The sequence below is a fragment of the Atractosteus spatula genome, chromosome 9 (assembly GCF_055471065.1).
Source record: "Atractosteus spatula isolate fAtrSpa1 chromosome 9, fAtrSpa1.hap1, whole genome shotgun sequence".
Classification (NCBI taxonomy): domain Eukaryota; kingdom Metazoa; phylum Chordata; class Actinopteri; order Semionotiformes; family Lepisosteidae; genus Atractosteus; species Atractosteus spatula.
In genome coordinates this window covers 44367041-44383809 of record NC_142714.1, presented here as the reverse complement: position 1 = coordinate 44383809, position 16769 = coordinate 44367041, and the positions used below count along the sequence as shown (strand labels likewise).

General features: G+C 35.0%; 1 protein-coding gene across 3 annotated transcripts in view; it reads left to right on the top strand.

The window, feature by feature from the left end:
- arhgef9a (Cdc42 guanine nucleotide exchange factor 9a) overlaps window positions 1–16769 on the top strand; it is a 152819-nt gene that overhangs the window by 67430 nt on the left and 68620 nt on the right. Inside the window, exon 1 of one of the 3 annotated variants that reach the window (XM_088925176.1) lies at window positions 12688–12890. The exons of the other annotated variants lie outside the window; for them this stretch is intronic. Within the exon in view, the coding sequence (XP_088781302.1) occupies window positions 12870–12890 (21 nt within the window). The 5' untranslated portion in view covers window positions 12688–12869. Of the gene's footprint in view, window positions 1–12687; window positions 12891–16769 lie in introns of those variants that run through there. 3 annotated transcript variants of the gene reach the window in all.

The window sequence follows — 16769 nt, the reverse complement described above, 5'->3', positions numbered from 1 at the left end:
ACAAAAGAGGAGATATTAGTAGGCAGGAACTGGAGGATTTGATTTGCTGCAAAAGAACAGACATCTGTAGGCCAGAGGGGTAATTTGAAATTACGCTGTTCAGGGCTCAGTGACATAGACTGCATAGTTATTTCACTATTTTCTTTCATCTGAAGTTGAGTAGCTAAAACTAAGAAAAAACAAATTTAGCTTTTGGATCAGGTTGAGCCTATCTGTTTAATGAGGTTCAGATATGCTTGGTATATTTTTCTGTGATGAATACTAGTTTTGGAGAGTAAGATTTTTATAACATTTTTTATAACTCTTTGCAAAATAAACCTTTATAATTAACAAAGTTGGTACAAAAATATGATAATTACTGCTTGAAGTTTTACCTCTTGATGCTGATAAAAATTTTGAATTGTAATGATCATTTCTGCAACTGTCTGCAATGTGTACTTAGTTATTTAAACACATTACAACTATTCCATTGAATAACTGCAATAATTGACAATAATTTCAACAGTAGCAGATTACCATTTTGATACAGTTGTCAGGGATACTATGTTGCTATGATAACTGTTTCTAACTATGAGTCATTAAATTTTTCAGCTTTCAGAATATGCTAATTTTTTTCGAGTTTTTTTCCGGTTCTTTATGTGACCTGCTCCAGGTGGAAAGCTAAACTGCAGGTTCGATTCTATCTATTCAATTGCAAAAAGTGTTTAATCTGATGTAAACTGACAGGCGTTTTGTTGGTAGATTCCAATGATGGCCGTCTTACTGCTGTACTACAACAGTCATTGCATTCAGTACATTCAGAAAGCAAACTTGTACAGAGACCAGAATCACTTAAGAACAATCCAGGTCTTGATGCCTATACAGAGGCAGGACAGGAATACTTGTCTATGTCACACACTGGGTATTCCAGTTTTTACATTCAGCAGACTACTAACAGGAGTTTTTGTTGAGAAATATAAACTAAGAAGAGCTGAATGAAGCCCATCCAATATTTTTTTTCATTATCATCCCATGCTACAATAGCATGTGATATGACAATTAACTTGTACTTGGATATTAAATATTCAAGATTAAAATGCTGCATCGTAAATGCTTCAGGAACATTGAAAATTATTTAGATTTAGATTTTTGATTTATTTTGATTTTGATTTGTTTACTGTACAGTAATGTCTTTAAAAATACTTGAAGAATTACATTTTGGAAGTAGGGGTCTTTGATGGCATACATACTGTATCGCAATAACGCAATAGGACTTAATTTGTATTATGTGTATGCAAGTGAAATGTGAAACATCCTTGGGTTCAGCATCTGAATGTTCCCTTTTGAATACAACAATGTGGCTTCTAATGGACTTACAACCTTATTGTTCTCTGAAATTATTTAGAATTGCCAGTTACCACTTCATGTTGTATACTGCCTCAATTTGGAATTGGCAATTATTTCTTCATCTCTTGGCTCACAAAAATGGCTCCTGTAACCAAAAGGGGAGGATGAATTTCTCAGATGGGTTTCTCTAAAACCCCTAAACCCTCCACCTCAAGGCCCATTGATCCTTCATTTGAGAGACTATAGACTGTGCAGTTACAGTACATGTTTTTAGAGGACAGTAAGTTCAGCACTGAATGGAAGAGAGTCAATTCCTCTGCTGATGTCATTGTCAGTCTGTGGTTGCCTGGGGAGTTACAGAGGGTCATTGTTTTGCTGGGAGCAGCAACCTGGTTGACTGATCCTAACCCTATCTTCAGATGCCGTGAATGAGATTTGAACCCACAACATCTTGCATCTGGATTATGGTACTCAGCCTGTACTTGCAGTGAGCACCTTTGCTCAATCATCATAATGCTTTTATTTAAAAAAAAATAAAGTTCTGCTAGTTGTATTTTTACTTTATTGGCTCATGACTGTGTTCCTCTCTCATTTTGTGTATAAGATGTAACACGTTGTGACAATTTCATTTTTTTTTTGCTATTTATATTCATGACTATATTAGTTTTCTAAAAAAATTTAGAATTGCAGATGTGACCTTTGGTGTCTAAATGTCACACACTAGATGCAGCAGAATTACAGGAGAGAAAAGCATGTTGAGCACAATTTTAAGCTTATATAATTTCTGGAAAAAATTTCTTTGTCTATTACAAAATTTAGACAGAGATTGTACTTTCATGCATCACATAAACAGAACACGCCTGACAGCTTGTTCACTGAATAATTTTATGGTTGATTTTAGTCTTTTACTATATATTGAAATGCAATCAAATTCAGTGATTGCATCACATAAAACAATGATTACAGATATGCCTGAAGGGTTGGGGAGCTTTTTGGATATTAACTCCAAATTCATTCTAAAGTTCTTTGACCATTTTTTTCCCCACCGTCTGAAAATTTGAGAGCTATGAGAAATGTCTTTTAATAAAAAAAATGGCATCTCTCAGAAAAGGAACACACTTCTGCATTAATCTAAATATAGTGATGTCAATATGCACAATAATGCAAAATATAATTGAATGGCTTTTATGTCATGGTCTTTTTTATCAAGGAAGTTATTATAGTACTTAATTGAAATGCCTCATCAGTACTGAAATGAAATGTCAAAAAGGTAGAAACAGTTTTAATACAAATACCCCCTTATTAACAAAGTGAAACAGGCACACAATTTTTTGCCTGATGTTATAAAAAACACTATTACTTTATTAGTGTTTTAAGTACTACTTCGCTTTTGTGAATCCTAATTTAATTTAAAGCCATCATATTCAGGACTTTCATATTATTACTGTAGGTCACCTCTTTTCTTGCTGTATATTGTCTTTAAGAGGTGTGTTCCTGTGCTCCTGCTCAGCTGGCTGTATTGCAGGCCATTCCAAAATCCTAATTAGAAAAGTTCTACCTCACTACCAGGCCCTCAGATACATTCAAAGGGGTTTTATATTTATTAAATATGTTTCCTATCAGTGTATTGTAGAGTTCAAAATATAGTGTTATATAATATTTATTTTAAGTTTATATGTACTATATTTGATCGATTCTAGATCTTTGACATACAATCTGATTGTCACTGTACATACTAAGACGATAGTGCTCCAGCATATCTAAGCACTTCTGGAGATTTTAACAAGTTTAGAGAGTGCATTAAACCTTCATGTTTCTGATCCTTTACATTAGCTTGAGCTTTGGAATTAAACACATTTTTTATAGTCCCCCTTCCCTTTTTCAGCTTTATTTGGTAAATCAGTATTAACACAGGTATATTTTTGTTTCATTGAATATAATTTGAAGCAGGGTTGTTAAACATGCAGCCAGAAAATTAGGGCTAACCTTTCAATTCTGTTGTGGTCAAAATCTCGGCTGGATTTTAGTTTGCCTTGTTTGAGCCTGCATAGCCAACACACCAAGCGGACATACTCGGGCATCTTGCACACACAATCCTACCTACGGTTGTCGACCTCTGTCCCGTCACAGCTCCCCTTTTTGATGTCAGAGATTTAATTTGACAAGGGGTTGGGTAAAAATAACACTCCCAAGACCTGTATAGACACTTCCTCCAAACACCCCTTGCAAATTTTGGAGCAACACCAGCAACTGGACCACTATTGCTGTCACTGAGCCTTTATCTTGGAGATTTTTGTTCAAGTGGGTGTGGAAATTTATTTTGCTTCCTAGATTTGAATGGAAGGGCAACATGCTTAATTTGTACAACAGGAAGCTGTTGCCAAAGAGCAATAGCAATAGTTGTATAAGTGAATTTTCTGCTGTTTCTATATCATTGATATCTAGAAAAAAGTGTTCTACATTTTTAGTGTTTATTTTTTATCAGCTTTAACCTTATATTTTGCTGATTCTGTTTTCCAGTAAATAAAAAGTAAAGCTGTGCTAATTGTGAAACCATTATGTTTACCATTTGATATGCATGTATACAAATCTCCTGGTTTATGAAGGAAATTTGTTTCTCTAAAACTGTTTGCAATGCAAAATTTTGCATAATGAAAATTAAAATCCCATTACCTTTCATGTTAAACCTAATTCCCAATGTCTAGAAAATTATGTATATAAAAACTGTTGAACATGTGCACTTTTTAGGTAAATTTAAGCCAATGCAAATGTCTTTCAACCACCCATCCTTTTCAATCATTTATAAACTTTCAAGTTTCAGATGCTTTCCTCTTTTTCTTTCTTAAGTAACATCTGAATTTCTGGAATTAGAATTTTCTGACAAATTAAAAATATGGAGCATTCAAAAATAAAAATCACTAAATAAGCAATATAGGAGATGCAGTGCAACACTATAGCAAAAATAAAAATGGCTACATAAAGAGAAAATCAGGTATTAAAATACACATTTGCAGCATAAATTCAAGCATTTATTTCACCAGGTATTGAACGATCTGCCTTGACCACTGTTTTCAACACAAGAAGGTACAGTATAACAATCACAGATATGATCATTTTCTATAATGCGTAAGTTTTGCTAAACTGGCATTTAGTGAAGACACAATTATTATAATTTACTTTAAAAGAAAATATTTTTCCTTTTCCATCCCCCAAACAACAAAAAACCTCTACAAATAATACTATATAAGGTGATGCCTATTATTTTCATAATAGTAATTTATAGTATGCACTGTATTATACACTTGAAGTACATTTAAACCAAATCTGGACAGCTATAGCAAAGGAGTTTGACATCCTTAATTTTTAGGTTAAATTTTACAGGAAAAGTAAAATAACAGGATGATTTTAACAGCAAATGGAAAATCTGGTCGCAGATTGCTACTGCAATGATGCACAGTAGCACTACTTACTCCTAATTTCTAGAGGACAAGGTTTGTATCTAGTGCAAGTCATAAGTGGAATGTGTTTGATGATCTGAGGTTAGCTCCCGGTGCCCATTAACACAAATCTAAATCAACTGCACAACTTGAAAAATCTGGCAGAATTTCTCAGTTGGGAGAAGCCCAGGACTGAATGACAGTGAGTATTTAGGTCAAGATTTAGATAAACAAAAATATTTTAAGTGTGTATGTCTTTTTTTCCCAGTACATAAGCACATGTATGTTATATTATGTACTGTACATGTACTGTTTTTTTACAAATGTTTTGGCCAAAGTGACATTGGGTGCCAAATTCTGTTGGTGAGCACCACTTATGTCATTAAGTAGTGCCAAAGACAACCACACAGTCTAGGGAGTGTAGTTCCCCTCACTCATTTTTCTTTCTTGGCCCCCTGTCATTTTTAGGGAGTTTACACCTAGTGTAGCCTTTATATCACGGAAAAAAATAATAGTTCCCAGTTGTGAACAAGAAAAAAACCAACACAGTGACTGCAAAATGCAGAAACAAAGTTTACAAGCATCCACAGGAAAGAGATTAACTTTGCCGTGCATTAGGTGTTGAATTTTCCCCTGCACTCTGTGTTGCCAGACGCTGCACTCTCTACACTTTATGCTTGACCCACTATTGGAACAGCATTTTGTCTAACTTTATACGTACCTTCTTTGCGACAAGATCCCTCCTGTATTTTGCACACATATTGATTGTTCATCAGCAGTCATGTAATAAAATTGTGTGTGACTGGAGACTCTGTTTCCAGATCACCTGGCACTCGTGAGGTATCCACATGTACACACACATATGCAAACATTTCACTACCTAAACAATCTGGTTTCAAACGTAAAAGTTTACCTAGTCTAGAATTCTTTCTAATGCTTATTTAATTCACATTTTCAGCAGTGTTAAAATCATAAAGATACTGCACTACCACATCAAAGCATGTGAGGATAGATACAGTTTCTTTTGATATTCAGACAGTAAAATCATTCTCTGATTGGAAATGTATCTCACTACTATCAGAAAAGAAACATTCAAAACACCCCTAAACAATTTTTGAGCAATGCTTGCTCTTTGGGTGCACACACAGAGTAAAGTAAGGTTGTTTAGGTATGGTAAAAATTAAACTAACTCAAACCAAACACTCCTTTTTCTTTGTTTTATAAGTGAAATTAAGTAAATTGGCATTTAACTCATGTGTTTCAAATAAATACCTTGGTTTGATTTCTCGCCGGCAAAATGGTTTCTCCCGCAACCTGTAGGACCCAAACCTTGGCATGGCAACAGGGGCTGGTTTAGCAATGCCTGTTCCAGAATTGCGCATGCGTGGATCAATTTGTAACAAGATACCATTAAGAGGAGGTAGTATTTTCTTTAAAATATTTATGTACATAAAAGGAATAATTACATTTTATTTTTGTTAATATTATGTTTATTGTTTAATTGTGTACTCACTGGGGAAAGTTGTATATTAGAATTCTGGTTGTTATTTTGTAGAATTATTTTTTGCTTTATAGTGGAATGTTCTAGGGGGAGGGGTTTAACCTAGAAGTGGAGCTCCTCAAGATAGCAGAAGAGAGATAGGAGGAAGTTGTTCATAGTATAGAATGGGAGCTGCCTACCACAATCTATTTTTTTAAATCAATTAATGTATATATTATTGTACTATAGTTCAGGTGGGTAGCTGCGTCCACATGTGTAGGCTGCAAAGGAACAAGTATTTTTTCTCTTTTCAGCATGGAATAAACATATTATTGTTCCTTATTGTACTATAGTTTTGTATTTTTTTTCCGTTGGTTGGTTTGTATTTTTTTTCTGGTGTGCACTTTGGGAACACAGTTCCTCACAATAAACACCATTGCACTTCCTTTTAATTGTGGCTGTGCCATCATTATTGCTGCATTCCATCTACGCCTCTAAACTTTTGAAGGATGAGATTATGACATTGTGCATTCTCAGATCTTTGGCTATTTGTTTCCTCACCTGGTCAGTCAGAATGTACAGGATGTATTTAGTCAGATAATGCCAGTGACTAGACCTAAAGCATTTTTGCTGGAATAATATCTCCCTTGTTAGAGGAGGACATTATTCTTTGTATCATGACTGAAGAAAGAGATGCTAACAACACTTTGGGTTACAGTGAGTATTCAGTCGTTCTACAACTGGACTTTTCAGTCTGTTTCAGCACCATCCTCATAAAAGTTTGACCTCATCTACCTGGCTTTGAAGAGGTTGCAGCTTGGATTGTTGTACTCTGATGGAATAGTGGAGATTGTGGATTTGCTCATTCATGGCTGATGACCTTCTTTTTGAACCTAAGAAGCACATGAAATGTACACACTAGAGCACCGGGAAAGGAGATGTTATAAAGCTCTTAACAGCAATACTTGGAGAAAAAGGAACCAGAACAGAGAAATGGGTAGATGGAAGACCTAAGACAAGAACAGAAAAGGGTGTCCTGAAGGGGAAACTATGAAATGCAGCTAATGACTAGCTGACCAGTCATGATCATCAGAATCCACAGAGAGGCTAAGAGCTACACAACTGCAACAGTGGGCATCAAGAGGACTTGAGTGGAGTGAGGTGGGATGCTGGGCAAAATTATATACCCACGAAGTCTATCCAGTTTTCATAGTAGTATGGATGCAGGCCAGAAACTTGCTGATACCCAGAGGAAGATGAATCTAGTATAGAGAAAATGTGTCCTTTTTCTGAGGGCATCAAAGAGTCTCTATATCAACTTTTGAGGCAAGTAAACACTGAAGTTGTAGAATCTATGAGAGGGAACTTTACTGTTGACCAAATCCTGACACTGTACTGCACCAACCAAGTACTGACATCTGCCTATGCTAATGTTATATATAGTTTTCTTTTGCGATTATCATTATTATTTTGATTGTCTGTCCATAAAGCTTACAACACACTCTTAGTACAATAATTACTGATGTAGGTTACATGCATATACATGCAGTATATACAGTACATATGTGCACAGAGTGGAATACATTAAGCACTTAACTTTACAGACATCATGTAAATTGTAAGTAAGAAGTAATAAATGCAAATCTAACTCACACTTTCCATTTACGTGACTACGTTCTATACTGTGATGCAAATGATGATGCTGTGAATATTCTAGAAGTTCCCTGCAAACTGTCAAGTCAAATACAGGCTGGTAGACCATAGTGCGTTGTTGCTTTGTCAGCAAAGCAGAAAGCTTTCTGTTCTTATGCCAGTGATTCCAAGGGGTTGAACGTTCCTTTTACATGATCCTTTTTGATGTAGTCTTCCACTTTGTTCTGGAAGATTGTATAATTGCAAAGGAAAGAAGATAAAAAACTAAAATGGGTGCCATTTCGCCAATTTCACTAAATGGCTTATAGGGCAAGGAATAGATTAAAGGAGAAATAGCACACAGCAATTTCTGAAGCAGATCTCAATAGGAAGAATTCATTCTATTAATACATTTTTTTATTTATTTGAAACAGTAGAAATCTTCTCAAGACTAAAAAAGTTTCGTTATTTTAGTCTGTCAGTTCTTTTAGGCAGCTTTTCTATGAACACATTACAGAGCAACAGTATCTTTTTGTGACCAGTAGACCAGACCCGTCTCTTATGAGTGCATTCTAAATTTTTAACTTAAAATCCATTTTAAATATATACTTTAACTGTTTTGTCTTTTTCATAAAAGTGCTTTCTTGTGGTTTTGCTACCTCCATATAGTATTTTGCACTTGTCAGCATTTAGCATCATCTTCTAGGTGTTTAACCAATCTTCAATCCAAACATGTACATTTCCCTAAATGCCTGTCTGTAATATGGGAATTAAGGAACCTTTTGAAGAACTTAATACATATTGTTTGCTCTGTGTGTGTTTATTACTGTTGTTTTTTTCAGAAAACAAGCTAAATAAGACCTACCTAACTTTTCTTTGTTCAAGTCAGAAATATTGGTTTAAAATTACTTGGTTCAGTTTTCTCGCCCTTATTATGGATGAGCACTACCTTAGCAATTCTCATGCTTGGGTACTACCTCTATCTGGTATGACTTTTAGAAGACCTGTGTCAATGGCTAAAGCATAACATCTCTTATTTCCTTCAGTACAGTTCCTTCAGTTTTTTCCTTCAGTTGAATATTATCAGGACCAGGTGATTTATTAATTTTGAGTGCTTCTCATAACTGAACTGCTTTGTCTATGCAAGTACTATTTCATGCAGAACTTTGTGCTTCTGTGGCCTGAGATGTTGCAAATCAAGTTGTTGATTTCGTCTTTAATGAACAAGGCAAAGCCCATGCCAGAGCACAGTGGCTCATTGGCCTAGAATTTATCCTGGTTACCATAGTATTAAGTGGACTCAGAGCATGTGACTTCCCACCTAGATGAGTTGCTGGTCCATCACATATACAGAGGAAGTAACTGGGGTAGTGTATCTTGCTCAGAGGTACAAGATCAGTGATTCGAACATATAAACTGTCAGGAAAGACCATAGTGAACACCTGAGTGAAATACTTACTATATTTAGTAGAGTACATCAGACTCTTTTCTTTCATTGTCCAGAAGTTAACCATTACTGTCCCATATACAGTATTTATATATTACTTTGTTGGATTTCACTTGAATAGATTTCTTGATTTTTTTATAGCATTCTTAGAGCAACACTGTTTTGCAGTAAACCCATACTGTATAATATAATGATACAGATGTTTTATATCAATTAACAGGGATAATCCATGCAACTACTTAAACTCAGGCTGATTTAAGTAATTTGAGCTGGGCCTATCTTAAGTTGGCGTACTACAGTATGTTTTTTTTGTTAATTACTCATATTAATGGCATACAAGACTATGTGCTGTCCTCCAGAGACGGTGTGTGGCTTTATAGACAAACAAAAAAAGGCTAATGCAAAGCTGTGCTCTTTTTTCATTAATCATATCTCAATGGCCCTTTTCACCTGATTTGAAGGTTACCTTCTTCTCTGGTTATGATATTGTCCTTGACAGCCTTGCTTTTCTCCCCTGCAGAGCAGGAACGAGACTTAGTGCAGCTACGTCATTTAGGTTAAAACAGCAGCAGTCATAATTGGTGACTAAATTTTGTTAGTTGCGGATTCCTAGTCTGCAGTAGTAATGGGACTTGATTTTTAAATTTCCACTCCAGCTCATATTTGAGGAGACATTTGCTTCTCAAGCTGCTGCTCTGGTCCCTAATAACAGATCCATACCTTTTTAAAGAAATATTCTGACGTATGTCTGTTTCTGTACATAAAACTTCTCTATGTGTACTATAATGTATATACAGTATAATGTAATGTACTGTAATGTTTCTGTCTGTATAACTGCTCTATGTGTACTATAACCAAATTTCCCTTTTGCCCTTACCAATCATGGCCTCCTAATAATCACCATCTATGAATTGGCTTCATTACTCTCTTCCCCTCCCCACTAAAAGCTCATGTGTGGTGAGCGTACTGGCGCAGTATGGCTGCTGTCGCATCATCCAGGTGGGGCTGCACATTGGTGGTGGTGGAGGGGAGTCCCCATTACCTGTAAAGTGCTTTGAGGGGAGTGTCTTAGAAAAGCACTATATAAGTGTAAGCAATAATAATAATAATAATAATTATTATTATTATTATTACTATTATTATTTTTATTATTAACTTGATCATTTTTACCCTTACAGATTTATTAATATTGGATTATAGTTTTTGTTGGATTTTTAATACATTTAAGCTATGGATTATGAACTTCTAAAAACAGGTGCTACTACAGTTACAGTAGCATCGTAACTCCAAAACATCCAAATCAAGATACAGTATTTATCATAATCCAATTAATTGAGATGGGAGTTGTTATATACTGTTTATACTGTAAAGTCAAATGTTGAAAGTGACAGATGGTGCGGTGGGTTTGGCGCCAAAATTGATTAGAAACACTTACTTCATGTTATATACTGTACAGTAGTGAGGAGATATTGACACACTAAAAAATGACCCATTTCCAGTCCTGATTATACTGTACATGTGCTTAAATTTTGCATCTACAAGTCCTTATTTTTGGTAAGTTTCCTTATTGTAATCTCCTTGTAGTCTTCTAAGAGTTAAATTTATTTTAATTTTGTGGATGTGACATTTCTTTAAGGCCAGGCTTTGACCTACAGTACTGTAGCTGCTTCAATTTCAGTGAATTCTAAAACCAAGAAATACCCAGTCACTTGATTTATGGATTGCTTTTTTGAAACACCAAGTTTCAAAGTTTATAAGTACATAATATATAGTTTAAGTATGTAATATACTGTACGTGTGTATGGGTGTATGCATTTAAAAATGATCCTCTGTTTTTTTCTCCCTTTCTGTGCCTGATTGACCTGAGGCTGTTGTGCAGGGAGAGCTGCTCTGTTTGTCAGGAGGACTTGAGATTCAGGGAAGCAGAATTTACGTAAAGCGGGAGTGACGATGTCATATAGTCTGCAGTGCACAGGATTCTCTGCACGGATATGGCTTCGTGCACACCAGGCTTGCAAACCTAAAAATAGACTCCGGCTGACAGGTTAAAAAGCAGACAAAAAACACAGAGAAGAAACAACTGAATAACAAAGATGATTCATTTTCGTTCAGTTCACTGCGTGTTTTCAAAAGCAGTACAGCTACGTGCATTTCATTACCGCTTGCTGTCCCTCCCCCAACCATGAAGAGAACTATTTCGGTAAATAACTAAAGTTGTACAGGCTACAGTCATGTGTCCTTCAGTGATGGCATCCCTATGGTAAATGTGCTGTGTTACATAACACACTATACCCCATCTGCAACTAAATTAAGGGGAAAGTATGATTAACTTTGCAGTCCTTAAGGGATATGGGGCACTCAAATTGAACAGATCATTTTGTTAAAGTTGTATTGCCGTTGTTCAATTTTTTTTCCTTATGTTTTATTTCTACAGAGCAATGTGTGGAGATAATGGGGTCTACATCATTACTTTTTTTATCTGTAGTTTGTAGTGCAGTTCCTTAGGCTATCATCTGAGTTATGAGTCATTTGTTAGAGCTGAGTTTTGTTTTAAAGATCTAAGAATTTAAGCTTGCAGAGGAAAAATGCAGTGTAACCAAGCGTCTTGGAGAAACTTGGTATTCCTTTCTTTAAGGGATTGTGTAATTTTTGGGAGGGATGTGAAGTTAACCACAAAATGTATTTGAATATTGGTTTTTATTTGACAGTTGAATACTCGTATTCTTGAGAATATTCTGTAAAAAGGAATAGCACTGGGTTAGAATTCTCAAAATCCATATTTAAAAGATGTCAGACTGAGTGTGGGAGAAAATAGATTTTATATGTACTTTTATCTCAACAACAGTAAAACTCCAAATAAAATAACAACAACATGAAAGGTAACAATAAATAGAACCTGAAATGAAATCCTTGTGGGATTCAGAGTCGATTTTAGAATGGATCAGTTATTGCTGTATTAAGATTATTACTTCGGATAAATTATTATTATCCTCCCCTTCATGACTTGTCATCATCACTACTGCAGCTGTTGATGTCATTATTGATTAAGCCGTGGTTTACGGTGCCTGAGCAATGAACTGAACGGTAGTGGGATCAGCCAGTGTTCTACAGAGCCTCCGACTTGTTTAAGTATATTTTCACTTTATCAGTATATCACAGAAGCGTTCGCCTCTGAAGATCTTTCTGGATTTATGGGACTGTTTTGGAAATGCGTGGTGAATGGCTTAATAGGCTTGGAATTTTGGCTTGATGACTAAATATTCGCTGTAAACTGTAGACTTCCCCTCTCTTTTGATTGATGGCTGAGTCCCCTGGTTGCCTAGCTGCCGGTTGCTGATTAGCATGCAACAAGGGCCGCCTCGGCTGCTGCTAGCTGCTTCATACGGTGAGATGCAGCAGCAGCCACTTCTGCTGCCGTCAGAATAGTGCACCTCGCGGTACTTGCAATATATCTACTGTATCTCTTGCACTGTCTTTTACCAGCAAATCAAGAAACCAGCGGACGCCGGGGTTTAGACTAGAAGAGAAATTAACGGTACTGAATCTGATGATGATGAGGATGATGATGGTGAGGATGATGATGCTTCTGTTGGCGAGATTTAAACATGAGCTACAATAAGAAAGAGTAAGAAGAAAAGAGCTTATAAAAAGAAAGGCTGTTGGTATTATTGTTATTTTTTTTTCTTTATTATTATAATGGTGGATGTATGGACAGTTACACAGAACCTAGGTTGACATCTGAAAACAACCTGCCAGCCCAACATCTTGAATATTACAGCCTCCTGCATTGCACCATGACCTTGGACGTACAAACGGTGGTTGTATTTACCGTGATCGTGGTGCTGGTGCTTGTGAACGTCATTTTAATGTTCTTCTTGGGTTCTCGTTAATGGATTTTTGCTTGAGCCGCTGTTTGCCTGCCAGCACTGAGATACATACAGCAAATATACAGTGGAAGCGAGGGAGAGAGTACGCGTACATACAGAGTGGGGGACACCCAGCGCTCCAACATGGCCACACAGTGATATGAATGACGTTGGTATATTATATCTCTCCCTAAATCTTTTGTCGTGTCTTGTCTTTTTAATATGTCTGTAAGCGTAGGTGGTGGTGATTTTTGTTGTCAGATATTTTAGATGTAGTCAATTTGAATTAGAATACCAAAACAACATATCTTTATTCCAACAATTCCTTCTCTTACCTCCTCTCCCCACCCTATTGTATAAATTGAATTTGTGTGAACAATTGTATGAAATTTTCAGGAAATTCTCGTATTCCATGTTGCATGAGATATTGGTGTTAGAAAAAAACGGATGGCAAATTTGAATGATATAAATGTCTGCATATATGTGTTGGACTAGAATGAGATATTGGTTGATCCATATACTGCTAGCGTCTGAAAAAAAAAACAAGAAGGGAGATCCTAGCTGTAATGGGGAGGGAGGAGGGATGCCACTTTGATTGCATGATTAGAATTCACACCATAATGATGCGGCATCAATCTGCAATTGATGATAAACTTGTCTTGTAGATAGGCCCATTCAATGATGTCGGGCTTTTAAAAAAGTATTTTTTATTATTAATTGGAAGCAGCTATGTTCTAACTGCGATTTAGTTACAGGCTCTAACATTCTATTATTATTTCTTAAGGATTTGATTGCTATGTCTTAATTTAGTTAAGACGTTTCCTAATTAAGTATAGATATTTTGTCGTTTGAAAAAAAACTTAAACAGCGAGTTGTCGCTGAATAACTTGTAAGGTTAAGTTTTTGCTTTCTGCAAAACACTTGCTACAATGCCGACGGATTTAACAAAAATCAATGAGATTGCCTTTCAGTGCAGTGAATTAAATTTAATTTTAGGTTATCTGTTTGGACTTACCATAGAGATATAGTACATATTTTTTTTCCTTTAAAAACTTTAAGCACTTGCAGTATGACAGTGGCTTATGTAAAAAACATATCAACTCGCTTCAACCGCTGTCAGTCGCTTAGTGACAAAGAATTTTAGAATTCTGTGTATTTGAACATGGAAATTAATTGATGGTGTTTTCTTAGCAGAGAAAATGATAGATTTGGCCTTTTCATTTATAATATTACATCTTTATATCTGTAAACTGTTCTGTCTTTTAGAGTTTTCATTAGTTGATTTATGTACAGTACTATTCAGAGAGGAACCATACAGCTAATAACTGATTTATAATTATTGATTTTATTTGATTATTTTATTAAGAGTAGAAACTGGAACCTCTTTTAAGTATATTGCAACTAGAACGCAATGCTGCATTCTAAAATGTGTAAAACTTAACTAACTGCTAAAAAAGTACATCTAAACACGTGGGTAACAAATTAATAATACCTGCATCTGGCTTGTCTAGCCTTCACATCCAAAGAAGATAAAACAATTAAAAAACTATGTGTGAAACTTTGGAGACCTAATGAAAAAATATTGTAAGTGGCTTATCAAAGAAAGGAGAAACATCAGACATCAATGGTTTAGATAAAACCAGGAAAACTGAGTTTGATCTATTTTAATTTATAAATAGATATTTATGCCTAAAAATAATTCTTGATAATAGAATGTTAATGATAATTTTGTTAAATGGCAATAAAATGATTCTCCTTTGACTCTAATACTGTAGGTTAAATTTTTTTTTTAAACCACAGCAATACATCTTTAGTCTGTTATTGTTATTTTTAAATATTTTGTTTTAACCATCTGTACTTATCACCAAACAAAAAAAAAAGGTTTCCTTGATTTGTCATGCTGGCTGTTATTTTAAAAAGATGTTCGTGCACTATTTGTTTCATTGTGCTTTGTCACTTTGGTCATGGAATTACTGAGGGACGTGTGCTATCTTAATTTTCGTACATTTAGTGTTGTGTAACAATTTCAGTCTATGAAATCACACAACCTCCTTTCCATTACTTTGAAACTCACCACCGGGTGCAATAGTATTTGTAGGACTATCATCACAGCGACACTGGCAGTGTAGATCATCTACAGGCAGTATATTGAATTTTTATTTTGTTAAAAAGAGAAATCTCTTAAGTTCTAGCAATATCTGATTTGTTTTTTGTGCATTCATATTAAAAGCTTAATTACAATTATTAATATTCCCTCTGTTCTCCGGCTAATTGGGGGGTCTGATCTGAACAAGCAAAATGCATGTTGTCTAATACACAAGCATGAATATTTAATGGCCAACAGTGGTGCTCTCACATGCAGTAGCATGTGGAGCTAAAAATATATATTTTTTTAACATTAAGTAAAAATGGATGGATTTTTAGCAACATACATGTGAGGGAGTACCTGAGTTTATGTCTGTGCATATATGTATTTATCTGTCTGTGTAAATGTGTTTGGGAATGTATTCTAAATTTCATAGGTTATTTTGTTGTTTAATTCCTTCTGGTTTGGATTTATTTTGTCTGTCCTGCACCTGCATGCTTTATATACGGTAGATAGCTGAAGTAAGAAAATACAGTATTTAAATTCCTTGAAAATACATTGTTTTTGTGGCTGTGGTTTGATCAGTCCCATTCAGTTTCTTTAATATAATTGCAGTGTCTTGGTTTAGATAAAACCAGGAAAGCTGAGTTTGATTATAAGGAGATGGCTTGAAAGATTTCCACATTTTGTTAGAAATAAATATGTGCAATTAATAATTGAAACAGTATGGTTATGTACAGTGTATAAGAAAGGTATAAAAGGTATGAGAAAGGAAAGTGCATATGAAAATATGGAAAGTGCAGATGTATATCCTCCTGTTCTGAAGCTGGGCAACTTTGATTGGCCTTCATACTCAGGACATAAGCATATTACATAATAACCTTTGCCAGACACAGGCAAGGGATTTAGTAAGAATCTGCAATGCTGAAAATGATTTTTTTTTCCGAGAATAATTTAGTTCATTAATTAAAAGGGTAATGTCTTACATGAGATTAGCAGCCATTCTCTTGTTGCATCAAATTGTTTTTTTTTTATTCTGTCAAAATATGTTTGCTTATAAGTATCAGTCCTATAAAAATAATAAATTTCTACAAAAACAGGGTAATATATTTTGCCAGTTAGATCAAAGGGAATGTTTTACTTTTTTTTATTGCAACAGAATAAGAACTGTAGTATAACTGTAATGCCTGAAGGTGTGCTCAGGTTTATTTTACACTATTCACCAAGTTTTTATTCCTCCTCTTTTTACACTTATTATAGATTCATAAAACCTAGCATCAGCAGACATGAGAGTTCACTGAAAAGTGTTTTTAATTATTGTGGAAGTACATTGTATAACAGTTTTTTTTTTACTGTACTGCAATAGAGAAAAAACATTTGAATATTGGAAAGGAGCTATAAGTCAGATTTTATTTTTTGGATAATCTATGCTGCTGTTGACTGTACTATTTCAATTTGTTCTGTTTGGCTTTGTGCTGTTGGACTGTATTTGTAA